General features: G+C 44.4%; 1 protein-coding gene across 2 annotated transcripts; it reads left to right on the plus strand.

Annotated features, from left to right (window-relative positions):
- Positions 1-304: 304 nt before the first annotated feature.
- Positions 305-24,469, plus strand: LOC108696863 (calcium/calmodulin-dependent protein kinase II inhibitor 1). Of its 2 annotated transcripts, none has more exons than XM_018226554.2 (3): positions 305-448; positions 16,155-16,461; positions 18,169-24,469. In XM_018226554.2, the coding sequence occupies exons 2-3, from the start codon at positions 16,275-16,277 to the stop codon at positions 18,234-18,236; spliced, it is 255 nt and encodes an 84-aa protein (XP_018082043.1). In that variant the 5' UTR covers positions 305-448; positions 16,155-16,274; the 3' UTR covers positions 18,237-24,469. The 2 variants fall into 2 exon arrangements, with proteins under 2 accessions (XP_018082043.1, XP_041425778.1); XM_041569844.1 differs by lacking the exon at positions 305-448 and adding an exon at positions 15,949-15,983.
- The last annotated feature ends 2,936 nt before the right edge of the window (positions 24,470-27,405 follow it).

Below are 27,405 nucleotides of genomic sequence, written 5' to 3' on the forward strand. Positions count from 1 at the left end.
ATACACTATACAATATACACTATACAATATACAGTATACACTATACAATATACAGTATACACTATACACTATACACTATACACTATACAATATACACTATACAATATACAGTATAAATAAAGTGTTAGTGACTGTTGGTGACTATGTGACTGTTAATGACTGTGTTGGTGATTGTGTTAAAGGATAAGTAAAACTGTGTTGGTGACAGGTTTTTGTCTGAGTTTTTTGTCTGAGTCTCCTTGTGCCCCCCCCCATCCCCTAAAATAATCTCATTAAATCAATAATTATTTGTGCTGGTCTCGTGTGATGTTGCGAGTGGCCACCAGGTGGCGGCGCTGAACCTTCTCCGAGTCCCACGGACCAAATCTGGAAATGTGAGCGACTCTCCCCCAGTCTGCGAGCGATTAAGGCGCTGAGAGACGGACTCGGAACCGCAGAAGAATTAACGGTGAGTTTGTCGCTCCCTCGGGACAATCCGCTGCGACTGAGCCTCGTGTCACGTGATCAGATCGGGGGGGGGCACCCAGCGCTGGGGGGGGGGGATTGTGATTCACCTTTGTTTGGTGAAGGGGCTGTAACTGTATTTCCTTATATTGGGGCTCAGATGCACCGACTGTTGAGCGACTACAAATCCCAGCTGGGGGGGGAGGTGCAGTTAAATAACGGGGGGGGGGGTTTGAATTAATGGGGGGGGTTGTCCCTGGTACAGTCGGTGGCAGCCCCCCCAGTATTTCTTATTGGCACCGTGAGATCTACAAGTCGCACCTGTTTGTACAGACGAATCCCCTGCGATTTCTGTCGCACTCTCTTTACATGTCGTACAGACACAAGGTGATCGCGCTAAATGTACAGAACAATAACAGTCGCAACAACTTCAGCCGCTTCTCTCTGCGACAGAGAAATTGTCTTCAACCTGCAACACAATCGCACAGTTTCATATTATTATTAGTCTGTAACACAAGAAGGAAACAGCTGTGGGCTGGTGAGTGAGTGTGAGTGAGTGTGTGTGTGAGTATGAGTGAGTGAGTGAGTGTGAGTCAGTGTAAGACAGTGTGTGTGTGAGGGAGCGTGAGTATGAGTGAGTGAGTCAGTGTGAGTCAGTGTAAGACAGTGTGTGTGAGTGAGTGAGAGTAAGTGAGTATGAGTGAGTGAGGGAGTGTGACAATGAGTGAGTGTAAGTCAGTGTGAGTGTGAGTGAGTGTGAGACAGTGTGTGTGATTGAGTGAGTGAGTGTGACAATGAGTGAGTGTGAGTCAGTGTGAGACAGTGTGTGAGAGTGAGTGAGTGTGACAATGAGTGTGAGTAAGTGAGTGAGTGTGAGACAGTGTGTGTGAGTGAGTGTGACAATGAGTGTGAGTGAGTCAGTGTGAGTCAGTGTGAGACAGTGTGTGAGAGTGAGTGAGAGTAAGTGAGTGTGAGTGAGGGAGTGTGTGTGTCAGTACGAGTGAGTGAGTTTGAGACAGTGTGTGTGAGTGAGAGTAAGTGAGTGAGGGTGTGTGTGTGTGTACGAGTGAGTGTGAGTGAGTGAGTACAAGTGAGTGAGTGAGTGTGAGTGGGTACAAGTGAGTGTGAGTGAATGAGTGTGAGTAATTAATTGTGAGTAATTGAGTGTGAGTGAGATTGAGTGAGTGTGGATTTGGTGCAGTCGCAGGGAGTTTTTTGCGCGCAACAAATAGTCTCTCCCCCAGTTGCTGCTATTTGCTTAGGGAAGAGTCTTGAGGTGCAATGCGGCTGATGTCCAGGCGGGGGAGCTCTCACTCTTCCATCACTTGCTTTTCATTGGAGATGATATTGTTTATATCTCAGGTACCAAGAGGTGAATAAACAGCACTGCCCCCGGGGATCCCTGGGACTGACTCTTGGTTAAAGGGGAACTGTGCTCAAATTTGTTTTGTTTTGTCTTCTGAAAGTAAATGTGATACTGAGGGTGGGAGGATCTCTAGGGACTTGCTTTACTGCCTCCAGAAATCAGTTCAAGGAGAAAACATCCCCCTCCAACTCCTCCATCAGGACCAACACCCCCACCCAATGGTTGTCCATGGGAAAGAGAGCAGCCCACAGTACAGAATATGATCCTTATATGGGTATGTAAGTGGGGGGGGATAATTAATTAATAGTGGATAGTAAGTGGGGTTATTATAAACAATTGCTAGTGTTGCTGCTGTGCTCTGATTGGCTATAGTATAATCAAACCCTGTCAATGCTCTGATTGGCTGCAGTTAGTCTAGTCCTGGGAATGTTCTAATGTTCTGATTGGCTACAGTTAGTCTAATCCTGGGAATGTTCTAATGTTCTGATTGGCTACAGTTAGTCTAATCCTGGGAATGTTCTAATGTTCTGATTGGCTAACGTTGGTCTAGTCCTGGGAATGTTCTAATGTTCTGATTGGCTACAGTTAGTCTAATCCTGGGAATGTTCTAATGTTCTGATTGGCTACAGTTAGTCTAATCCTGGGAATGTTCTAATGTTCTGATTAGCTACAGTTGGTCTAGTCCTGGGAATGTTCTAATGTTGTGATTGGCTACTGTTAGTCTAATCCTGGGAATGTTCTAATGTTCTGATTGGCTACAGTTGGTCTAGTCCTGGGAATATTTTAATGCTCTGATTGGCTACAGTTAATCTAGTCATTGGAATGTGCTAATGTTCTGCAACAGCCCCAAGCTGGTTGTTAGACTTACAAGTACTATAGACAAGATACAATAACTTGTGACTTTTATTACAGCACTTTCAGCAATACATGTTTCAGCTTAAAGGAACAGTAACACAAAAAAAACCCGAAAGTGTTTTAAAGTCATTAAAATGGAATGTTTCCCATCACTGGTAAAACTGATGTATTTGCATCAGAAATTAATTTATATAAACAAGTTGCTGTGTAGCCATGGGGGCAACTATTCAAAGATGAGAAGGACAAACAGGCACAGGATACACAGCAGATAACATATATACTCTGTAGTATACAATGGAATTCTATCCAGCTTATCTGTTATCTACTGTGTATCCTGTGCTTGAATGGCTGCCCCCATGACTTCACAGCAGATTGTTTATATAAACTATAGTAGTACTTATCTGTTATCTACTGTGTATCCTGTGCTTGAATGGCTGCCCCCATGGCTACACAGCAGCTTGTTTATATAAACTATAGTAGTACTTATCTGTTATCTGCTGTGTATCCTGTGCTTGAATGGCTGCCCCCATGGCTACACAGCAGCTTGTTTATATAAACTATAGTAGTACTTATCTGTTATCTACTGTGTATCCTGTGCTTGAATGGCTGCCCCCATGGCTACACAGCAGCTTGTTTATATAAACTATAGTAGTACTTATCTGTTATCTGCTGTGTATCCTGTGCCTGAATGGCTGCCCCCATGGCTACACATCAGCTTGTTTATATAAACTATAGTAGTACTTGTCTGTTATCTACTGTGTATCCAGTGCTTGAATGGCTGCCCCCATGGCTACGCAGCAGCTTGTTTATATAAACTATAGTAGTACTTATCTGTTATCTACTGTGTATCCTGTGCTTGAATGGCTGCCCCCATGGCTACACAGCAGCTTGTTTATATAAATTATAGTAGTACTTATCTGTTATCTATTGTGTATCCTGTGCTTGAATGGCTGCCCCCATGGCTACACAGCAGCTTATTTATATAAACTATAGTAGAGTTTCTGAAGCAAACACACCCGTTTTACCAGTGCAGGGCAGTAGTACATTATATTGTAATTCCTTTGAAACACTTTTATTTTTGATGTTACTGTTCCTTTAACCAGCCTTCTTCAGGTGAATATGTGGCTACAGGTTAGTCTTTTGTTTTACTGCTCTGATGTGATTTTACTGCGGGTTGGTCCAGCCGTGAGAACACGCTATGAATAGAAGAACTTTATATAAACTGGCTGAATCCTTTATTTAATGAGGAGGTTTCCATAGACCCATTCATATATATATATATACATTATGTGGAAGGAATGGAGCCTCCATGGGGTGCCGAGGGTACAAGAGGCAGTTGTGTTTAGGCTGCTCAGTTCTCGGCTATTTATGTCCCGGGTGAGGAGCTGCCGGAGTCTTGTTACATCAGAGAGGGGTCTGTGTGTTCAGCTGCTCTGTCACTGCTGCGTCACCTCCACCCCCAGCCCTAAATATTTACATCTGACCCACTTGCAGCCAGGCCACCCCTTGTAATGACTGATGGAACATATGGAACTTGCTGCAGGGAACTCATCAAACACTGGCTGCGCACAACTACACGTCTCATAACGGAAAATCACTTCCAAGAGTTGATGTGCCGAAGTGTATAACACTGTACCGGGGTTCAACTACCAGCCTCAATTTTACTTCTTCATGTGCATTCAAATAATGGCCCAAATAATCAGAACAACATAAGGTGTCGATATACACAGAAAACCAGCTGAAAGCAAGTTGGAAGTTGATTGTGTAAGCTTTGTAGTAGCACCCATAGCAGTAGCATAATAATAGTATCTGGGAAGGGAGTGTGACTGTGGGATAGCAGGTATAGTAGGGAGAGATGGTGCCTATAGTAACAGTGGATAATAGTCTCTGGGAAGGGAGTGTGACTGTGGGATAGCAGGTATAGTAGGGAGAGATGTGTCTATAGTAACAGTGGATAATAGTCTCTGGGAAGGGAGTGTGACTGTGGGATAGCAGGTATAGTAGGGAGAGATGGTGTCTATAGTAACAGTGGATAATAGTCTCTGGGAAGGGAGTGTGGCTGTGTGATAACAGGTATAGTAGGGAGAGATGGTGTCTATAGTAACAGTGGATAATAGTCTCTGGGAAGGGAGTGTGACTGTGGGATAACAGGTATAGTAGGGAGAGATGGTGTCTTTAGTAACAGTGGATAATAGTCTCTGGGAAGGGAGTGTGACTGTGGGATAACAGGTATAGTAGGGAGAGATGGTGTCTTTAGTAACAGTGGATAATAGTCTCTGGGAAGGGAGTGTGGCTGTGTGATAACAGGTATAGTAGGGAGAGATGGTGTCTATAGTAACAGTGGATAATAGTCTCTGGGAAGAGAGTGTGACTGTGGGATAGCAGGTATAGTAGGGAGAGATGGTGCCTATAGTAACAGTGGATAATAGTCTCTGGGAAGGGAGTGTGACTGTGGGATAGCAGGTATAGTAGGGAGAGATGGTGCTATAGTAACAGTGGATAATAGTCTCTGGGAAGGGAGTGTGACTGTGGGATAGCAGGTATAGTAGAGAGAGATGGTGCCTATAGTAACAGTGGGATAATAGTCTCTGGAAAGGGAGTGTGGCTGTGTGATAACAGGTATAGTTAGGGAGAGATGGTGCCTATAGTAACAGTGGGATAATAGTCTCTGGAAGGGAGTGTGACTGTGGGATAGCAGGTATAGTAGGGAGAGATGGTGTCTATAGTAACAGTGGATAATAGTCTCTGGGAAGAGAGTGTGACTGTGGGATAGCAGGTATAGTAGGGAGAGATGGTGCCTATAGTAACAGTGGGATAATAGTCTCTGGGAAGGGAGTGTGACTGTGGGATAGCAGGTATAGTAGGGAGAGATGGTGCCTATAGTAACAGTGGATAATAGTCTCTGGGAAGGGAGTGTGACTGTGGGATAGCAGGTATAGTAGAGAGAGATGGTGCCTATAGTAACAGTGGATAATAGTCTCTGGAAAGGGAGTGTGGCTGTGTGATAACAGGTATAGTAGGGAGAGATGGTGCCTATAGTAACAGTGGGATAATAGTCTCTGGGAAGGGAGTGTGACTGTGGGATAGCAGGTATAGTAGGGAGAGATGGTGTCTATAGTAACAGTGGATAATAGTCTCTGGGAAGAGAGTGTGACTGTGGGATAGCAGGTATAGTAGGGAGAGATGGTGCCTATAGTAACAGTGGGATAATAGTCTCTGGGAAGGGAGTGTGACTGTGGGATAGCAGGTATAGTAGGGAGAGATGGTGCCTATAGTAACAGTGGGATAATAGTCTCTGGGAAGGGAGTGTGACTGTGGGATAGCAGGTATAGTAGGGAGAGATGGTGTCTATAGTAACAGTGGATAATAGTCTCTGGGAAGGGAGTGTGACTGTGGGATAGCAGGTATAGTAGAGAGAGATGGTGCCTATAGTAACAGTGGATAATAGTCTCTGGAAAGGGAGTGTGGCTGTGTGATAACAGGTATAGTAGGGAGAGATGGTGTCTATAGTAACAGTGGATAATAGTCTCTGGGAAGAGAGTGTGACTGTGGGATAGCAGGTATAGTAGGGAGAGATGGTGCCTATAGTAACAGTGGATAATAGTCTCTGGGAAGGGAGTGTGACTGTGGGATAGCAGGTATAGTAGGGAGAGATGGTGCCTATAGTAACAGTGGGATAATAGTCTCTGGGAAGGGAGTGTGACTGTGGGATAGCAGGTATAGTAGGGAGAGATGGTGCCTATAGTAACAGTGGGATAATAGTCTCTGGGAAGGGAGTGTGACTGTGGGATAGCAGGTATAGTAGGGAGAGATGGTGTCTATAGTAACAGTGGATAATAGTCTCTGGGAAGGGAGTGTGACTGTGGGATAGCAGGTATAGTAGAGAGAGATGGTGCCTATAGTAACAGTGGATAATAGTCTCTGGAAAGGGAGTGTGGCTGTGTGATAACAGGTATAGTAGGGAGAGATGGTGTCTATAGTAACAGTGGATAATAGTCTCTGGGAAGAGAGTGTGACTGTGGGATAGCAGGTATAGTAGGGAGAGATGGTGCCTATAGTAACAGTGGATAATAGTCTCTGGGAAGGGAGTGTGACTGTGGGATAGCAGGTATAGTAGGGAGAGATGGTGCCTATAGTAACAGTGGGATAATAGTCTCTGGGAAGGGAGTGTGACTGTGGGATAGCAGGTATAGTAGGGAGAGATGGTGCCTATAGTAACAGTGGGATAATAGTCTCTGGGAAGGGAGTGTGACTGTGGGATAGCAGGTATAGTAGGGAGAGATGGTGCCTATAGTAACAGTGGGATAATAGTCTCTGGGAAGGGAGTGTGACTGTGGGATAGCAGGTATAGTAGGGAGAGATGGTGTCTATAGTAACAGTGGATAATAGTCTCTGGGAAGGGAGTGTGACTGTGAGATAGCAGGTATAGTAGGGAGAGATGTGTCTATAGTAACAGTGGATAATAGTCTCTGGGAAGGGAGTGTGACTGTGGGATAGCAGGTATAGTAGGGAGAGATGGTGTCTATAGTAACAGTGGATAATAGTCTCTGGGAAGGGAGTGTGACTGTGGGATAGCAGGTATAGTAGGGAGAGATGGTGCCTATAGTAACAGTGGATAATAGTCTCTGGGAAGGGAGTGTGACTGTGGATAGCAGGTATAGTAGGGAGAGATGGTGCCTATAGTAACAGTGGGATAATAGTCTCTGGGAAGGGAGTGTGACTGTGGGATAGCAGGTATAGTAGGGAGAGATGGTGCCTATAGTAACAGTGGATAATAGTCTCTGGGAAGGGAGTGTGACTGTGGGATAGCAGGTATAGTAGGGAGAGATGGTGTCTATAGTAACAGTGGGATAACACACACTCTTGTGCATTGTGGCACTTTATCCCGTGTCAGAAATCAGCCCTGTTGTGCTTAAAGCTCCTGTACCCACTGGATTCAGACTAAGGCTACTATGACAGACCCATACGAATCTAACAGATTTGGGACTTCTCTCGGCTTTACGGAGAGGAGACATTTCTGCCCATTTCACACACAAGGAAGTGAGAAGTGTGGGAAAGTCCAAGTAATGTCACTGGAAGGTGCATCAGGGCCGTGTCTCAGCTCCCGGGGGCTGGAGTGTGTAAATCCAAGCGTGAAACTGTTCCAGCCAGTGTATGAGATGTGAAAAGTTGATTCTGACTCTTGAAACAACGTAGCACAAGTTTCCCTCCAGGTCTCTGAAAGGATAAGTAAACTGTAAAAATAAGTGAATGTAAAATTGATGAGGGGACTATTCTAAGCACTTTTGTAATGTACATTCATTATTTACTTGTTTTTAATTCCAAGATATTAAGGGATACATGTACTGTTACTATGAATGAATTTTGTTACAACAGCGCCACCTGCTGGTCATTTTCCCACCAGTCTGACCAGCAAGTAGTCAAGGAAGTTGTCAGGAGAAAGAAAGAGGCTGATGTTCTTCTGCTTAGGAATAAAATTAGAAACCTTTCTCACATCTTTCCTAAGCAGAAGAACATCAGCCTCTTTCTTTCTCCTGACAACTTCCTTGACTACTTGCTGGTCAGACTGGTGGGAAACTGACCAGCAGGTGGCGCTGTTGTAACACAATTCATTCATATTAACAGTACATGTATCCTTTAATATCTTGGAATTAAAAACAAATAAATAATGAATGTACATTGCAAAGGTGCTTAGAATAGCCCCCTCATCAATTTTACATTCACTTATGTTAAAGGTTTACTTATCCTTTATAATTCAGTGTGTGGAGTTCTCCATTATTGGGGCTGTACCAGGTTGTGGGTAGTGAAATTTCCAGCAAGAAAACATCACATTTGTGCTCACACACCTGTTTCCTACTAAGTGCAGCTTTGTACCAGCAGCGTTGCCTTTCTTGGAAATATCTAATGTATCTGCCATCACATGTGCCCCAGGGAGAGGATTGTGCAAGCTCATTAGTCTGTACATTCCCTTCTTTCCTTCTAATCATTTCCAGCAATACAACCAACGAGGCTTCCAGCTCCGGGGCCAATTATTCTCCGTGAGGAAGATGCAGGGAGTCGGATGTGGGTAGCGCTGCTTTTATACACTAACGCCAATTTATTAACAGCGGAGGTAGGAAAATCGGCTGCAATTGAACAAATTGACCTACTTTGCCAGATTCGGGGGAAGAGGATTCATTTGCAGCAATTTCTCCTCTTTAGAAAGAATCTCCGCAGAAGAAAGTCACTTTCTATGGGAGGCAGAAGAAACTGACGGGGGATGGGGGGGTAAGGAAGGTTCTGGAGGAGTGGTAGTTTTGTAACAAAAATGCAATTAAAGTAGTGAGAGTTTTTCATGGTTCTTCCTGGGTCCCTTTCACCTCTCAGGTCTGATCAGTTGTCCTACAGGTTTATAATTTCCCACCTGTCCTACCATTTATCATTCCTCACCAACTTTCTTTTTTGATTATTAGTCTTGTTCTTCTTCCTGGTCATCCATTGCCACCACCCTCTTGTCCTGATTGTCAATCTTGTTTTACTATTTGGTCATCACTCACCAACATTGTTCTTATTCTCTTTATCTTTCCCTATCCTACTCATTTCAGCCTATCAGTCACCACCATACTTACTCCTAGTTTTTCTCCTTTCTGGTCAACATTCATCAACAGCCAACTGTGTTGTGATCATCAACTTTATCCTTCTCTTATCTGGTCATCATTCTACTCTTTCTTGGTCAATCATTTCCATGGTCCTACACAATCGTAATGATAATCCCTGTTATTTAGATCATTAGGCTTGTCCTACTATTTCTTTCAGCTCATCACACCCCCATCAATCTATTCAGTCATTCATGAACATCATCTGTTTTGATCATCAGCTGACCTATTCTTCTCTGGTCATCATTCCCCAACATCATCAGCTCCATCCAGCTCATCATTCCCCAACATCATCAGCTTCATCCAGCTCATCATTCCCAAACATCATCATTCCCCAACAGCTCTTCATTTCCCAACATCATCAGCTCCATCCAGCTCATCATTCCCCAACATCATCAGCTCCATCCAGCTCACAATTCCCCATCATCAGCTCCATCCAGCTCATTATTCCCCAACATCATCAGCTCCATCCAGCTCATCATTCCCCAACATTATCAGCTCCATCCAGTTCATCATTCCGCAACATCATCAGCTCCATCCAGCTCATCATTCCCCAACATCATCAGCTCCATCCAGCTTATCATTCCCCAACATCATCAGCTCCATTCAGCTCATCATTCCCCAACATCATCAGCTCCATCCAGTTCAGCATTCCCCAACATCATCAGCTCCATCCAGCTCATTTTTCCCCAACATCATCAGCTTCATCCAGTTCATCATTCCCCAACATCATCAGCTCCATCCAGCTCTTCATTCCTCAACATCATCAGCTCCATCCAGTTCATCATTCCCCAACATCATCAGCTCCATCCAGCTCTTCATTCCTCAACATCATCAGCTCCATTCAGCTCATCATTCCCCAACATCATCAGCTCCATCCAGTTCAGCTTTCCCCAACATCATCAGCTCCATCCAGCTCATAATTCCCCAACATCATCAGCTCCATCCAGTTCATCATTCCCCAACATCATCAGCTCCATCCAGCTCTTTATTCCTCAACATCATCAGCTCCATCCAGTTCATCATTCCCCAACATCATCAGCTCCATCCAGCTCTTCATTCCTCAACATCATCAGCTCCATCTGGCTCATAATTCACCAACATCATCAGCTCCATCCAGCTCATCATTCCCCAACATCATCAGCTCCATCCAGCTCATCATTCCCCAACATCATCAGCTCCATCCAGCTTATCATTCCCCAACATCATCAGCTCCATCCAGCTCATCATTCCCCAACATCATCAGCTCCATCCAGCTCTTCATTCCCCAACATCATCAGCTCATCATTCCGCACTGTCCTACTCAGTCCTGACTATCAGTACGTTCTGTTCATTTCTGGTCAACATTAGCCAACATCCAAGACTTCTGATCTCCAGCCATGTCTTATTCTTTTTTTTTGGACATCATCCCCAAAAGCCCTACTCAGTCCTAATCATCACCCCTACTAATCTTTACAATCCAAACATTGCCGGTCCATATTGTGCAAGTGTTAGTAGAGCAATGCTGCAGTCAGAGATATTTAGCTAATATCAGTGCAGCAACTCCAGCAGCCAATCAGCCATGAGCTTTGATCAATCTGATACAGTGAGACTAATTAAATCCAGAGTCAGAGGCTTTGCAGGTTAATGCTACAGGCAGGGCTTGCCAGACTGGCACTGCCAGGGACGACTGGTGCTGACATTGGTCTGAACATCATGTTTGCAGAATTCCCCTTATGGGAGAGCCAGGGGCAGCTGTTGATGGGATTTGCTAGTATTTACTATATGCAGATAATTGTGTGTTCCGTGTGTAAGATCCCTGGGTACTGCCAGGCACAGCTGGTACTGAGTAACTATTTCCATGTGTGTGTCCATGTGTATGTCCATGTGTGTGTCCATGTGTATGTCCATGTGTGTGTCCATGTGTATGTCCATGTGTATGTCCATGTGTAAGTCCATGTGTGTGTCCATGTGTGTGTCCATGTGTGTGTCCATGTGTGTGTCCATGTGTGTGTCCATGTGTGTGTCCATGGGTATGTCCATGTGTAAGTCCATGTGTGTGTCCATGTGTAAGTCCATGTGTATGTCCATGTGTGTGTCCATGTGTGTGTCCATGTGTATGTCCATGTGTGTGTCCATATGTATGTCCATGTGTATGTCCATGTGTGTCCATGTGTATGCCCATGTGTATGTCCATGTGTGTGTCCATGTGTGTGTCCATGTGTATGTCCATGTGTGTGTCCATGTGTGTGTCCATGTGTATGCAGGAACCTTCCAAACTGGCACCACCAGGCTCATATTGACACCAAACTTTCTGCCATGTGCAGCCGCTAACAGAGAAACCAGGGGCAGAATTCTAACCCAAGAATGGGCTTTATTTCTATTGGACAGAGCTGGTGTACAGTCGGAAACATACACAATACACATACAATCAGTACAGTCGGAAGCATACACAATACACACACACACTCAGTACAGTCAGAAGCATACACAATACACATACACTGAGTACAGTCAGAAGCATACACAATATACATACAATCATTACAATCAGAAGCATACACAATACACATACAATCAGAATCATACACAATACATATACAATCGGAAGCATACAAAAGCTACAAGTTAATGTTGACCTTTACTTTTCCTTTAAAAGAAAGAGAACATTTCCAACACTATTAGATCAGAGATACAGGATCTCAGTGGGACAATCACAGCAATGGGTTAAAGGGGAAGCAAAGTAGTAAAATTGCTGGATTTAAGGCCAGATACTCCAACTGCAATTCTCTATTCCATGTCTCCAGGCAAATACACAAGAACTGCCACAGTTTGAGAGACACAGTGTGTGTTGTGTGGAGGGGAGGGAGACAAGGACCCCCTTTTAAGAAGATACACAAGCCTCACTGGAGTGTCACATTGTGGCAATACAACACAATTACAGCTGCACAGAATGTTACACATGTAGAAATATATTGAATTTGTATGAAATAACCAATAGGCTGTGTGTGTGTTTATATGTGTAGTTGTGCGTGTTTGTGCACTTATGTATAATAATAATAAGAAGAATCCCCTCCCCCTGTATATCCGGGTGCCAGTGCTGGCCGGGCATTAGTGAGTGGGCTCGGGAGGTGCCAGGCTGGCAGTGCCAAGAGCTGATACTGAGCCGGGGCTACAGCTGTTGTTGCGGGGCAATAAAACATGTGACGCACAGCTTGTTGATTTGTGGTCTCTTTTAATTCATATCAACACTCACACTGACTGTCAGGCGCCCGCAAGTGTCGCCTCCATCGCCTGCTGAACCCCCAGTGACACTCACACATGGGTTTAGTACATACAGATGCTATGAACTGGAAAGATCTACTAACCATAAACTGTAACCCACAAATCTACTTGTCACACATGCAACACACAGCTACACACTATACACATTTATTTTTGTACTCATACCTACAAACTCATACTGCACCAACGCACTGCTCTGTAGAGATCCATTGTATCCAGTAAAGATACACACACACTGATACACACACACTGATACACACACACTGACACACACCCTGATACACACACTGACACACACACACTGATACACACACTGACACACACACACTGATACACTCACTGATACACACACACTGAATACACACCCTGATACACACACTGACACACACACTGATACACACACTGACACACACAGTGATACACACACTGATACACACACACTGACACACACACACTGATAAACTCACTGATACACACACACTGACACACACACTGACACACACACTGACACACACACACTGATACACACACACTGATACACACCCTGATACACACACTGATACACACACTGACACACACACTGACACACACACTGACACACACACACTGATACACACACACTGATACACACCCTGACACACACACTGACACACACACTGATACACACACTGATACATACACACTGACACACACACTGATACACACACACACTGACACCCACACACTGTTACACACACTGATACACACACTGATACACACACTGATACACACACTGATACACACACACTGATACACACACACACTGACACCCACACACTGTTACACACACTGATACACACACTGATACACACACTGATACACACACACTGATACACACACTGATACACACACACTGATACACACACTGATACACACAAACTGATACACACACTGATACACACACACTGATATACACACTGATACACACACACTGATACACACACACTGATACACACACACACTGATACACACACTGATACACACACTGATACACACACACTGATACACACACTGACACACACACACTGACACACACACACACTGATGCACACACTGATGCACACACACACACACACTGATACACACACTGATACACACACACTGATACACACACTGATACACACACTGACACACACACACTGACACACACACTGATACACACACACAGTGATACACACAGTGATACACACACACACTGATACACACAGTGATACACACACACACTGATACACACACACACTGATACACACACACTGATACACACACTGATACACACACACACAGTGATACACACACACACACTGATACACACAGTGATACACACACACAGTGATACACACACACACTGATACACACAGTGATACACACAAACTGATACACACACTGATATACACACACACACTGATACACACACACAGTGATACACACACTGATACACACACACTGATACACACACTGACACACACACTGACACACACACTGACACACACACACTGATACACACACACTGATACACACACTGATACACACACACTGATACACACACTGATACATACACACTGACACACACACTGATACACACACTGACACACACACTGACACACACACACTGATACACACACTGATACACACACACTGATACACACACTGATACACACACACTGATACACACACTGATACATACACACTGACACACACACTGATACACACACTGACACACACACCGACACCCACACACTGTTACACACACTGATACACACACACACTGATACACACACACACTGATACACACACTGATACACACACACTGATACACACACTGATACACACACTGATACACACACTGATACACACACTGATACACACAAACTGATACACACACTGATACACACTGATACACACACACTGATATACACACTGATACACACACACTGATACACACACACACTGATACACACACACACTGATACACACACACACTGATACACACACTGATACACACACACTGATACACACACTGACACACACACACTGACACACACACACTGACACACACACTGATACACACACACAGTGATACACACACACAGTGATACACACAGTGATACACACACACACTGATACACACAGTGATACACACACACACTGATACACACACACACTGATACACACACACTGATACACACACTGATACACACACACACAGTGATACACACAGTGATACACACACACACACTGATACACACAGTGATACACACACACACAGTGATACACACACACACTGATACACACAGTGATACACACAAACTGATACACACACTGATATACACACACTGATATACACACACACACTGATACACACACTGATACACACACACTGACACACACACTGACACACACACACACTGATACACACAGTGATACACACACACACTGATACACACACACACACACTGATACACACACACTGATACACACACTGATACACACACTGATACACACACAGTGATACACACACACACACTGATACACACAGTGATACACACACACTGATACACACAGTGATACACACACACTGATACACACACTGATATACACACACTGATACACACACACACTGATACACACACACAGTGATACACACACTGATACACACACACTGATACACACAGTGATACACACACACACTGATACACACACACACACTGATACACACACTGATACACACACAGTGATACACACAGTGATACACACACACACTGATACACACACTGATACACACACACTGATACACACACTGATACACACACACACAGTGATACACACAGTGATACACACACACACAGTGATACACACACACACTGATACACACAGTGATACACACAAACTGATACACACACTGATATACACACACTGATATACACACACTGATATACACACACACACACTGATACACACACACAGTGATACACACAGTGATACACACACACTGATACACACACTGATACACACACACTGACACACACACTGACACACACACTGACACACACACACACATACACACACTGATACACACACAGTGATACACACTGATACACACACACACACTGATACACACAGTGATACACACACACACAGTGATACACACAGTGATACACACACACACAGTGATACACACAGTGATACACACACACTGATACACACACTGATATACACACACTGATACACACACACACTGACACACACACTGATACACACACACACTGATACACACACACAGTGATACACACACACCTCCCAGCCTCTCTCTCTCTTTCCCATATAAACACTCCCCTCCCCCTCTCTCTCTCCTCAGTCAGTATCAGTAGAAGCAGCAGCAGGTCCGTGTTCTCCTCCTCCGGTATCTCTCCCCCCCCCTGTTATTTAATTCCCCATGTCTCCCCCCCAGACTCCTTCCTTCCCACCCCAACATGTTGTGTCCCCCCCCCATTCATTCCCGACCCCCTCATCTCCCCCCGGTGAGTAACGATGTCCCTGTGTTTCCCCTGCAGGAGCCCCCCCAGTCCAGCCGGAGGATGTGAGCCGGTGCCGCCCCCGGGTGAGTGAGCAGGTCCCTCCGGAGTGGGTTGAGTTTGGTTCCTGTGTGCGACCCCCGCGACCCCAGGCTCAGAATGTCCCAGGTTCTTCCCTTCAGTGAAGCGGATCAGAGGGGTCACTATGCGGACGGAGGAGGAGACAAGGCCGGGCAGATCCCAATCACGTGTCGCCTCCAGGACACCGGCAACTTCTATGGCAGCTCCGGCCAGGGGGGAGGCAAGAGACCCCCCAAACTGGGACAGATCGGCCGCAGCAAGAGAGGTGAGTCCCCCCCCAACCTGGGGCAAATTTATTATCAGTTTATTACCCCCCCCTGCTGCCCCTCCACTAAACCCCCTTCCACTACATGAGCCTGGGGAAATTTGTTTTTTTGTTTTTGTTACTTTGCCCCTAATTTCACAGACTCCTTGTCACCAACACCATAACCCATGCCATTCTCTCACCCACCCACTAACTGCACTCACTCACCTACCTGCAACTTACTAACTGCACTCACTTACCTGCAACTGTCACCTCCTAACTGTATTCACTCACTCACCTACCTGCAACTTACTAACTGCACTCACTTACCTGCAACTGTCACCTCCTAACTGTATTCACCCACAAGATAATTGATTAAGTCCCTCCTACTTGTTTTGCCCCCTCTCTTTTTCTGGCATCACTTTCCTTAGATATTAGTGGGGGTGCTTGACATTGGAGGGGTGCATCAGTTCAATTCATTGCAGTTGGCAATGCCAGGGATTGATTCCACCCTAGTCCAGTTGCTAAATAATCATTCTGTGTTTGTCTGAGGGAAACAGCCGGGGGTGGGCGGCAGCTCCCATGTCATCCCAAAATCTATTAGATAATACTCCAAAATATGAATTTTGGAGTAAGTTTGAATTTTGCCTGGGCAGGTGGGAGGGATCCGCGCAGCTCCTGCTTTAATTTCTTTTTTCATTACAACATTAGCCGCCTGGCTGTTTATATGCTCTGCATTGCTGGTTCTGACTCCTGACACAGTGTTGCACAAGCCAGCTGATAATCAGACCTGGAAGAGAACGGTCCCTGCTACATTGTATCAGTAGGTAGAAGCAGAACTATAGAATGTCACACAATGCTACAATGTTGCAATCTGTTCTGATGGACTCTACCATCTCAGAGCAGGGGGACAATATTAGGCAGAAGAGACCCCACTGGTTTGTATTTGCACCAGGCTGAGGTTTCTTATTCTTTTCTTTGAAGGCGTCTGGGGGCCACCCTCCTGAAACTGCCGCCCTAGACTTCGGTCCTTAAAGGGGTGGTTCACCTTCAAGTTAACTCTAAGTATATTATAGAACAGCCAATTCTAAGTAACTTTTCAATTGGTCTTCATTTATATATATAGATACAGTACTGTTTTTGAATTAATTGCCTTCTTCTTCTGACTCTTTTAAGCTTTCTAAAAAACAAATGCTCTGTAAGGCTACAAATGTATTGTTATTGCTACTTTTTATTACTCCTCTTTCTATTCTGGCCTCTCCTATTCATATTCCAGTCTCTTATTCAAATCTGTGCATGGTTGCTAGGGGAATTTGGACCCTAGCAACCAGATTGCTGAAATTACAAACTGGAGAGCTGCTGAATAAAAAGCTAAATAACTCAAAAGCCGGAAATAATGAAAAATAAAAAATGAAAACCAATTGCAAATTTTCTCAGAATATCCCTCTCTATATTATACTAACAGTTAATGTAAAGGTGAACAACCCCTTTAAATGATTATATTATAAATAGGACAGTGGTTTGTTTCCCCTGTGTCTGCCTGGATTCTCTAGACCCCCAAACCATACAGGCAGGCCCATCTCTGTACAGCTCTGCAGAATATGTTGGTGCTATATAAATTAATGTTTTAGGCAAACACATTACATTTAAAGGGAAACTACCCCCTTTTATTCCATACATGCAGCACAGTCTCCCCCCATTTTAACTGCAATCTCTTTGCCGTTGCAGTAGTGATAGAAGATGAGGGGATCGACGCGGTTCTCACGCTCCCGGAAAAGGCCCCTCCCGCTGTTTAAATCCTTCACCGAACTTCTCACCGTCCAAGTATGAAAGGAAAAGGCAGAGAGAGGAATGGGATTGGCTGCCCGGGAAACTGAATGAAATTCGGGGGGTTTGCTGGGCTCCCCGTCTCCGACTGAGAAGAACAATAGACACAAAACACTTTAAAGGGAAAAATAAGAAGAAAAAAAGGGTGAAATAAGTAAAAAAAACAAAAGACCAATCAGCAGGCGGAACCCAAAACACAAAGACTGTGCAGCAGCAGCCGCCAAGATTCTGGTTCCATCTCTCTGTGACCCACCTGTGACCAATCCACTGATCCGGAGACACGGAATTGTACCAACAAGGGGAATCACGGTGTGTCGGACAGTCGGGGTGGGGGGTGTATAAAAAGCATGAGGGGGCTTCCATTATTTTTTCTGGTTGAGGGACGAATCAGCCAATTGGATTTTGTTGGGATAAAACGCGCGGATCCCGATGGCCACCCCACAGCGCTTTGTGCATAGGATGTAAGCCAAAGAAAGGGACTGGGAGACTGATGATGCTGGGAGATGTAGTTTCAGCCAGTGGCATAACTAGAATTCGCTGGGCCCTACTTTTTAGGGGCACCCCCTCATTCCCATCCCCAGGATCCAATTGGCACTTCTATTAAAACTGTGCATCGAAGTCAGAACCTGCTCTACTCCTCTCCAGTCCCCAGCAGCTGCTGCTTTGTGCTTCTCTGCAGAACTACATCTCCCATCAACCCCCGCAACCACCTCAGCAGGCAGGGAGTTGTAGCCCAGCAATTGTAGCACTGCAACCGACTCCTCCCTGAGCTTAAACCTAGACGAGTTTTGCTTTGGTCCATTCCCAGTGGCCGATTTACACCCTCCCCACCCCCACACCATGGCTTTGGAAAATACCCAATGGATACGCTGCTTGGGAAACTTATTTGCTTACATGCATGGCATGGGGATGCTGGGAGTTTTATAGACGCCAAGGTCACGGGGGTGTGATCTGTGTAACAGAAACACTGTGCGCATTTATACGTGAAAGGGAGCTGCCATGTTGCTTACCTGAGTTATATGTCATAGACTAGTAGCAACAGCGCTCCCAGTGGTCAGATAAATCACACCAAGGTAAGCAGTATGGCGGCTCACATGTATAAATGTAAGGGAAACTGAATAAATGCTTTGCTTATAAATAAGGTCTACTTCCCCTTTAAAAAAAATTAACAAAAATTTTAAAAAAAAGTTGTTAAAGGGGAAGTAAACCTGATTTAGAAGTGAATGAGTGATGCTGAACTATGCCATGCTGTGGAAACCTATGTCAGGGGGGGGAAGTCAATGTTAGCTGCTGTTTAACCCCTCCAGTGCTGGAAGGATTTGAAGACCGACCCACTAGGAGGGGGGGGGAGGGTGGTTTAATAAAAATACAAAAGTTGCGGCAGCTCAGTACATTTATAACAAGATTGTTGGAAACTGCTGTTTTTTGAACGTTATGTGAATTCCTGGCGGGGAGCAGGGGGCCCCTTAGGGCCCCTACTCCGCTCCCTAAATTGTTTACATGATTTAAACTTGCAAAAAAAAAAATCTCCCGGATTCTATAAATATATTGCTCTATAAATATATATATTCCTATCTGTGCACCTTTTGCATGCTGAGATCGTTTTGACATGTTCTCCGACGGATAGAATCATTTTTAGCCGTGCAATACTGCGTGTATGGGGGGAGGGGCGGGGCAATATGGAGGTTTGTAAAGGATTTTAAAGGAAAGAGAATTATAATTTGTATTTAAACTAAACAGATTTAATGCTGTTTCTTTGGGTTCTGGTTGGCGAGAGGTTTTTCTTTATTTTGTCCTTTTTTTTATTATCTTAAAGCTGGACTAGGGTAGCCCCGACACGTTTAGAACTGGGGCAGATATTAAATCCGCATTCCCAAATGTCTCTGCTCCTGCAGCATCAGATGCATTTACTTACATGGGTCGCCCATGAAAAGGCAAATTAACATTTGGATGCATGGCTGCATTTATTTCTCTGCAGTCTGCAGCATGCCTCTTAAACCAGTCTGTCCTTACACGGGCCGCTATTGGCTTCTGAGCAAGCTGGCAGCTTATTGGCCTGTACACGTGTGAGGGTCAATATGTGATCATGGCTTATTTAAATCTGAATTAGAAATTCTGCAGTCCATACTGGTTTTTATGCAGTGTGCTAACTAGGCATTCAAAGTGTGCAGTTGCATTTTCTGTATATGCATCATGGGATGTCACAGCTGTGGCCCTCCTGCTTCATCTACTGGAGGGGTGCAGGTTGGATTTCCCTAGTGTCGGAGTGGGGAGCTGGGGCCCATTGGGGCTTCCATATCGGGGGCCCCCCAGACCCCCTCCAGCAGAAGGGAGGTCAGTAGGCAGCATGTCTCAGGCAGGTAGTGGGTCTGGTTTGGGTCAGCAGGGCCCCACAGGTATTTTTTACCAGTGTCCTGCCAGCCCAGTCCGACCCTAGACTTCCCAGAATGCCTTGCTGCTTCGCCGGGGCCCCATCTCTATTTTTGTGCCTAATGTAAGTAAATGCATGCAGCCCGGTTGCACCAGAGAGCGCAGGGATTTACTAATGCCACGCAGCACAGGATTTTATATGGGGGGCTGAGCTGATACCAGAAAGGACACAAAAATACCCTCAAATGTAATCACTCGGGATGCACCGAATCTTTTTTTTTGGATTCGGCCAAACCCCTAAATCCTTCGCGAAAGATTCAGCCGAATACCGAATTTGCATATGCAAATTAGGGGTGGGAAGGGGAAAACATTTTTTACTTCCTTGTTTTGCGACAAAAAGTCACTTGATTTCCCTCCCCGACCCCAATTTGCATATGCAGATTAGAATTCGGATTTGGTTCGGCCGGGCAGAAGGATTCGGTGCATGCCTAGTAATCGCTAACCCCATCTCTGCAGGGTTCTAGTTCCTGCTGTGTCTCTAGAATGTTCCGCAGTGATTGGTAGTGACCGGCAGGCGTGAATCCATGCCGAATTTTGGGCGTTTCGCCGCCGGTGAATAAATTTGCCGTGAAAATTCGCCCCATTTTGATGCCGGCGAATTGTCACTGGTGTCAAAAACGCTGGTTTGTGGACTTTTTGGGAATTTTTCGGGACATTCACGAAATTCACGGCGAAGCGAAACGGAACAAATTTGCCCATCACTAGTCATTGGCCAAAAACAATGGTCGTTGCTGCAACAGATCATCAATCTATCAAACTTGCACTAAATAGCTGGCATTTAAAGGGACAGTTCCTTACATAAACAACAAACACATTTATACATATAAACACACACACACGCAGCGACAGCCGAGCCTCTTACTGGAATCAGAACAGAAATGGTCCGTTTATCCTTTATAATTGCTGCCCCACGGCATTCTGGGTCCTGTGCATTTTCTGGTCTTTGTTTTTTCAAGATATGAGAAAGCCCAGACCCAGGATGCCTTGCTGTACAGGGTGTTAAAATCCTAATTCCCAGAATCCTGTGCGGTATACACCTAGTCCCAGGATCCCTTGCTGTACATGGGGTTGGAAGCCTGGTCCCAGAATTCCTTGCTGTAGAAGGGGTGACATGCCCAGTACTGGTCTGGGAATTTGCTACTTTATATTTTTATCAGTGACATTTTTTTTTGACCTTCGGGGGTCAGTGTAATTATTGATCATTGTAAATATATAGTGATTTCCCTCTCGGAATGAAAAGAAGAGGCGGAGTCTCCCTGCAGAACTCTCCCCAGTCCCCAAGGCTTTTAGGAAAGTCATAGACACAAGTGCATGAAATGGAATTTTTTGGATTCTGGGTTTGTACTAGTCACAATGGAATTCTTTCTGCCACAGATATCAGTGTGAATGCAGGATTTGGGGAGAATTCACAAAAATGGTAAATTTGGGTTTAAATTTGAATAAATTGTGAATTTATGCCAAAATTGCACCAATGCGACCCCATTTTTTTGATTGTCTGTGATCATTCAGTCATTTCTCACTCCAATCTCATCTTACTCCACTTTTATGAATCCCACCCCCATGATGTATAAATGATGTGCAGAATATGAGCAAACTGACATTTCCTTACGGAGTGAGATTTTTGAAATCTTTGAAAAAAAATTGTAAAATGTTTAAAAATATATAATTTTTCTGCTCTAAACCAACAATTTTGCAAAAACGTCTTTAAAAGTGGGCGTGACTATGTGAGTGTTGTAGGTACAACTTTTTTGAGAGTTGGCCGTACCCTCAACATTTTTTTTTTAATGCCAAATTATCTCACCCTAATCGAAATTTCATGTTAAATATTGATCACTTCATTTGGTTAAAGTCTGTATAGAGAAAAAAAAAAATGATCACACAAAATTTTAATTTTTTTAAAAAATTTGCTGGCTTTTCAACAAATTTTTAAAGATATAAAATAGCCTCTGTGATTTTGTCATACTTTAACAATTTTTGCCGAAAATTCAAGACCTATGTACTTCCTGATTTTTTTTTTTATTCTTTTTTTATTTTTTACTCCAGTTTCTGTTGCACTTTTGTGAGTTGCCTCCTGGGGCAAACGTGGCATTAAATTTGTTTAGGCCAGAGAAACAAATGTGGGTGATACTATTATATATTTGGGAGTGACACAATTTCACCAGTCTTTCTTAATTTAGCCCAAATTCAGCCAATGCTGTCAGGAATGCCGGTCCAACCCCAAACTGTACAGAACCGCAGTGTTCATGAAATTGAGACTTTTGCGGATTTAATAAATAACTTCTTGCTTGAGTTTTGCGTAATTTTTGTGAATTCGCACAAATTTTGGCAAAGTAACAAAAATCTCCCCCCATTTCATGTTGTTTGGTAGACTTCGGCATTAAACATTCTTTTGTCTGTGAAATGGAAGAATCCTTGTGACTGTGAAATGAGTGGGAGGGGCAGGGAGACCGGTCTGTATTCCCGCGGCTGTGATTCCGGTTCCAAGGGGGAATTCCTTCCTTGCAATGAATATTTTCCATCTTGTGACGGTTCTGCATGGGCTCAGGGTTTTGTTTCCATCCTGCGGCGCAGACTTTATTTGTTTGCTTTGTACTGTGTATTGGGAAAAGATTTAACCCCTTGTTAGACCAGAGGGTGCAACGCCTAGAAATGCACTGTGGCTCCACCTAGCCTGACGCATGTAAATAACACAGCGCAACAGTCTCGCTTTGGGGCTTATTATTGTTTTTGCTCACACAATGAAAAGGCCATGTACAAATAGTCTTGCTTAAAGGGATCTGCATCTACCGGGTTGGACTGGGGCATCGGGGCCCACCAGGACCACAACTTCAAGGGCCCTCAATGTGATGAGTCCAAACTCATGCCCCTCCCCCCCGATCACCACTGTCTGTGATCAGGGGAGAGGGAACAGTGCAGGTGGATGAGCGGGCGGGGCCCAAGAAGGCCGGGGCCCAATGGGGTTTTTCCCAGGATCTTTGGGGTGCGACCATGAACTTGGCCAATCCTGGTGCGAGGGAGTGGTCCCTTTAAGCAGAATTGCCAAACAATGTCAATAAGTGAGCCAGTAAGGGGTATAAAAGGCCAAGGCACCCTAATTATTTCCCTTTAAAAGACAGCACAGTATAAGTCTATACAGAGGGGTACAGGGGGTACTGCAGTCAGGAACCCCATGGAAAAAGGGGCGCCCCTCAATGGATTTTGTGAAAGGGGCAGGGCTTACAGGCAGTGGGCGCATTTGGGAGCTCATGGGTGATAAATTAGCGTGTTCATTAGGGGCCCCATCTTACTTGTTGGCAGGGCCCATCACCGAGGATGGCAGGGGACCAGGTGCTTAAAACTGGAACCCCCTTGGAGGACAGCCCCAGATTACTTAGTAGTATGTTGCCCCATAATTACAGCTGAGTGTGTAGGTTATTGTGTTCATTGTCCCAGACAGGGGCCACAGGGGCCAGATGAAAGAAGAATGCCAGAGCCAAGAGGTTAGAGGCAAAGGGTGCCTTCTCTTTGTAACCACTTGGTGGCAGTATTTGGGGCAATGCTCATTGCCTCATCAAGCATTATGGCAGCTCCCACTTGCCTGGCTTTACTAGTGATGATGAGCCCGACTTGTTTACAGGGGACACAGACTGCCCAGGGGTCCCTGTGGGCGGGGGGTTTCTTTGGAGGCGGGGCATGTTTCTTTGGTGTCACATGACAATAAGCAGTGTTATTACAATCTGAATGTGTTTGTGATATACTATTTTCTATGTGTATAGAGACTACTGAGACAAAGCGTTTCTGTCTTTATTCACGGCGCAGGATTTCCGGTCCTTCATTGATGTCAATATGGGTCTTTATGTGCCCAGCGTCCTGCACTATAACATTATCATTATCACTCACCTCCTCCATAGTCACCACTTGCAACATCCATTGCATAGAAAATCCACCTGCTGATTGGCTGACGATCAATTCACAGAGCAGCATGGGACATGGCAGCACATAAACCAGTGCAGGCTGCACCATGCCGCTAATTAGCCACATGGGATGTAGATTTAAAGGGGTTTACGTTAACTTTTAGTATGTTAAAGAATAACTAATTCCAAGCAACTTTTCAATTGGCCTTCATTTTTTTTTTTTTTTATAGTTCTTTAATTATTTGCCTTCTTCTTTCCAGCTTTCAAATGGAGGGGGGTCACTGACCCCATTTAAAAAACAAATGCTCTGTAAAGCTACAAGTGTATTGTTATTGCTACTTTTTATTACTCATCTTTCTATTCAGGCCTCTCCTATTCATATTCCAGTCTCTTATTCAAATCAGTGCATGGTTGCCAGGGTCATTTGAACCCTAGCAACCAGATTGCCAAAATTGAAAACTGGAGAGCTGCTGAATAAAAAGCTAAATAACTCAAAAACCACAAATAATAACCAATGAAAAAACCACTTGCAAATTGTCTGAGAATATCACTCTCTGCATCATACTAACAGTTAATTTAAAGTTGAACAATTCCAAGCAACTTTTCAATTGGTCTTCATTATTTTTTTAAAAATAGTATTTGAATTACTTGCCTTCTTCTGACTCTTTCCAGCTTTCAAATGGGGGTCACTGACCCCATCTAAAGAACAAATGCTCTGTAAGGCTACAAATGTATTGTTATTGCTACTTTTTATTACTCCTCTTTCTATTCAGGCCTCTCCTATTCATATTCCTGTCTCTTATTAAAGTCAATGAATGGTTGCTAGGGTAATTTGGACCCTAGCAACAGATTGCTGAAATAACAAACCAGAGAGCTGCTGAATAAAAAGCTAAATAACTCAAAAACAAATAATAAAAAACTGAAAATTGTCTCAGAACAACATTTTTACATCATACTGAAAGTTAATTTAAAGGTGAACAACCCCTTTAAATGTTTGTGAAGTGTCTGCCTGGAAATGTCTCGTTTTGGGTGGAATGATATAACCTTCACATCGCCGGTGAATTATAATCCCAAAGGCTGAACCTCTCTTCCGGGCTTGCTAAGAATGCTGGGAAAAGTAGTTTAGCAACTGATTACCTATTTTATTTGATCAGTTTGGAGGATAAGAAACTGGATGGCCTGTAGTGTCATGAAGACTGACAGCACAAACTACAGCTCCCAGCATCCCTTGCCAGCAAAGGATTAGGCATAATAAAGCCTAAAGTATCCAGTTCCCATATGTTGGGGCTACATCTCCCAGCATCCAAAGACAAGTGTTTTCCCATAATGCCATTCTTATAGTTGGAAGTGATTTGTAGTGCAGGTGTTCTAAGGCCTCAGTGCTGCCAGAGAATGCTGGGAGTTGTAGTTTACATCTGAGCAATGAGCTGTTGAAAGATGTCTGACTTTAGCTTACGGAAGCCCATCAGCTGTGGCTGTCCAGGGATGCTGGGAATTGTAGTTCAACCAGCCGGAGAGAGGCAGTTTTTCTGTTCTGTGCCTCCATCTTCACACCCCACTTCCATTCCAGTGTTCCCCTCTTTGGTTTGGAGAACATACACTAACTACAGCCTAACTCCAGGGGGCTCATTCACTAAGGGGTGCAGTTCTGACTTCAGAAGGGAATTATGGGAAAGTTGACGGCCCCTTAGTAAATAAGTCTAGGAACGGAATATGAAAAAGATGGGCGGGTTCACATGAAGCATCTGGCACACTAAGCCGCATCCCCATCTCAGAGTGTGCCAGATGCACCAATAAAGAGCTCCACCCCCATGTGATGCAGTGAGACTGTTAGGCGCAGCTCCAGATATTGCACAAGGTGAAGCAAAGGGTTGGCACTTAATTCCCTTTATTTTTGGATGTATTTCTGATCTCACAGACTGTGGTGCTAAACCCTCCACCTCTTCCGACAAACAGGAGCTGCGTTCCAAGATGGAATTTGGGCAGAACGTGCGGGGGGTCTGCGCTGGGAGGGGCCTGCGTTAGTGCTGCGTTAGTGCTGCGTTAGTGCTGTGTTCCCATCCAACCTTCTGTTATTCACTTTTATTCATTTTTATTATCCAGCGGTGGAGCTGCCCCCCTAGAGTTCCTCTGCCGCTGAAAGGGTTAAACTATGTGACTGTATCAGTGGGAATGAGGCACTTGAATTAATACTAATAATACTAATAATAATAATAATAATCATATAATTGCTGTTTTTATTGCAATAAATTGTTGATACTGTTACAATCTGTGTCTCGGTGTCTCTGTGTGTGTTTTATTCCCTGATCTCTGAGAAGCAATGAAACAATTAACAGACCTGGAGGAGAACTGACTCCTGCTACATTGTTTCATGAGTCAGACCCAGAGTGCAGAAAGGGACAGACAGACAATGACAGGCAATATCAACGTAACTATAAACAATGAGTGGATCCGGACGAGTCACTCAGAATTATATTTTGGGGTTAGTTCCCCTTTAATCCCACTAATGCGCTTCTGTGCAGAATTATACAGAGTCATGGGGGGCTGCAGGGGGGATACGGATTCTGTTCGTCACAGATTGATGAGTTTAATTGCCCCTTTCCCTATAAACAGCCGGTGCATTTGGAGGAAGTCGGAGCAGGGGAAACAGGAGGTGATTAATCAGGAATCTGGCTTTTCTCTCACTTTTATTGTTATTATTATTTTATAATATTTATTCTGGGAGGACAAAGGTTCTTGGAAATTGGAAGACGGACGTCATGGTGCTGATGTATACACAGTGTTGTGATGGTCCCTCTCCATAGCCTTATACCTC

The sequence above is a fragment of the Xenopus laevis genome, chromosome 7L, assembly GCF_017654675.1.
Source record: "Xenopus laevis strain J_2021 chromosome 7L, Xenopus_laevis_v10.1, whole genome shotgun sequence".
Classification (NCBI taxonomy): domain Eukaryota; kingdom Metazoa; phylum Chordata; class Amphibia; order Anura; family Pipidae; genus Xenopus; species Xenopus laevis.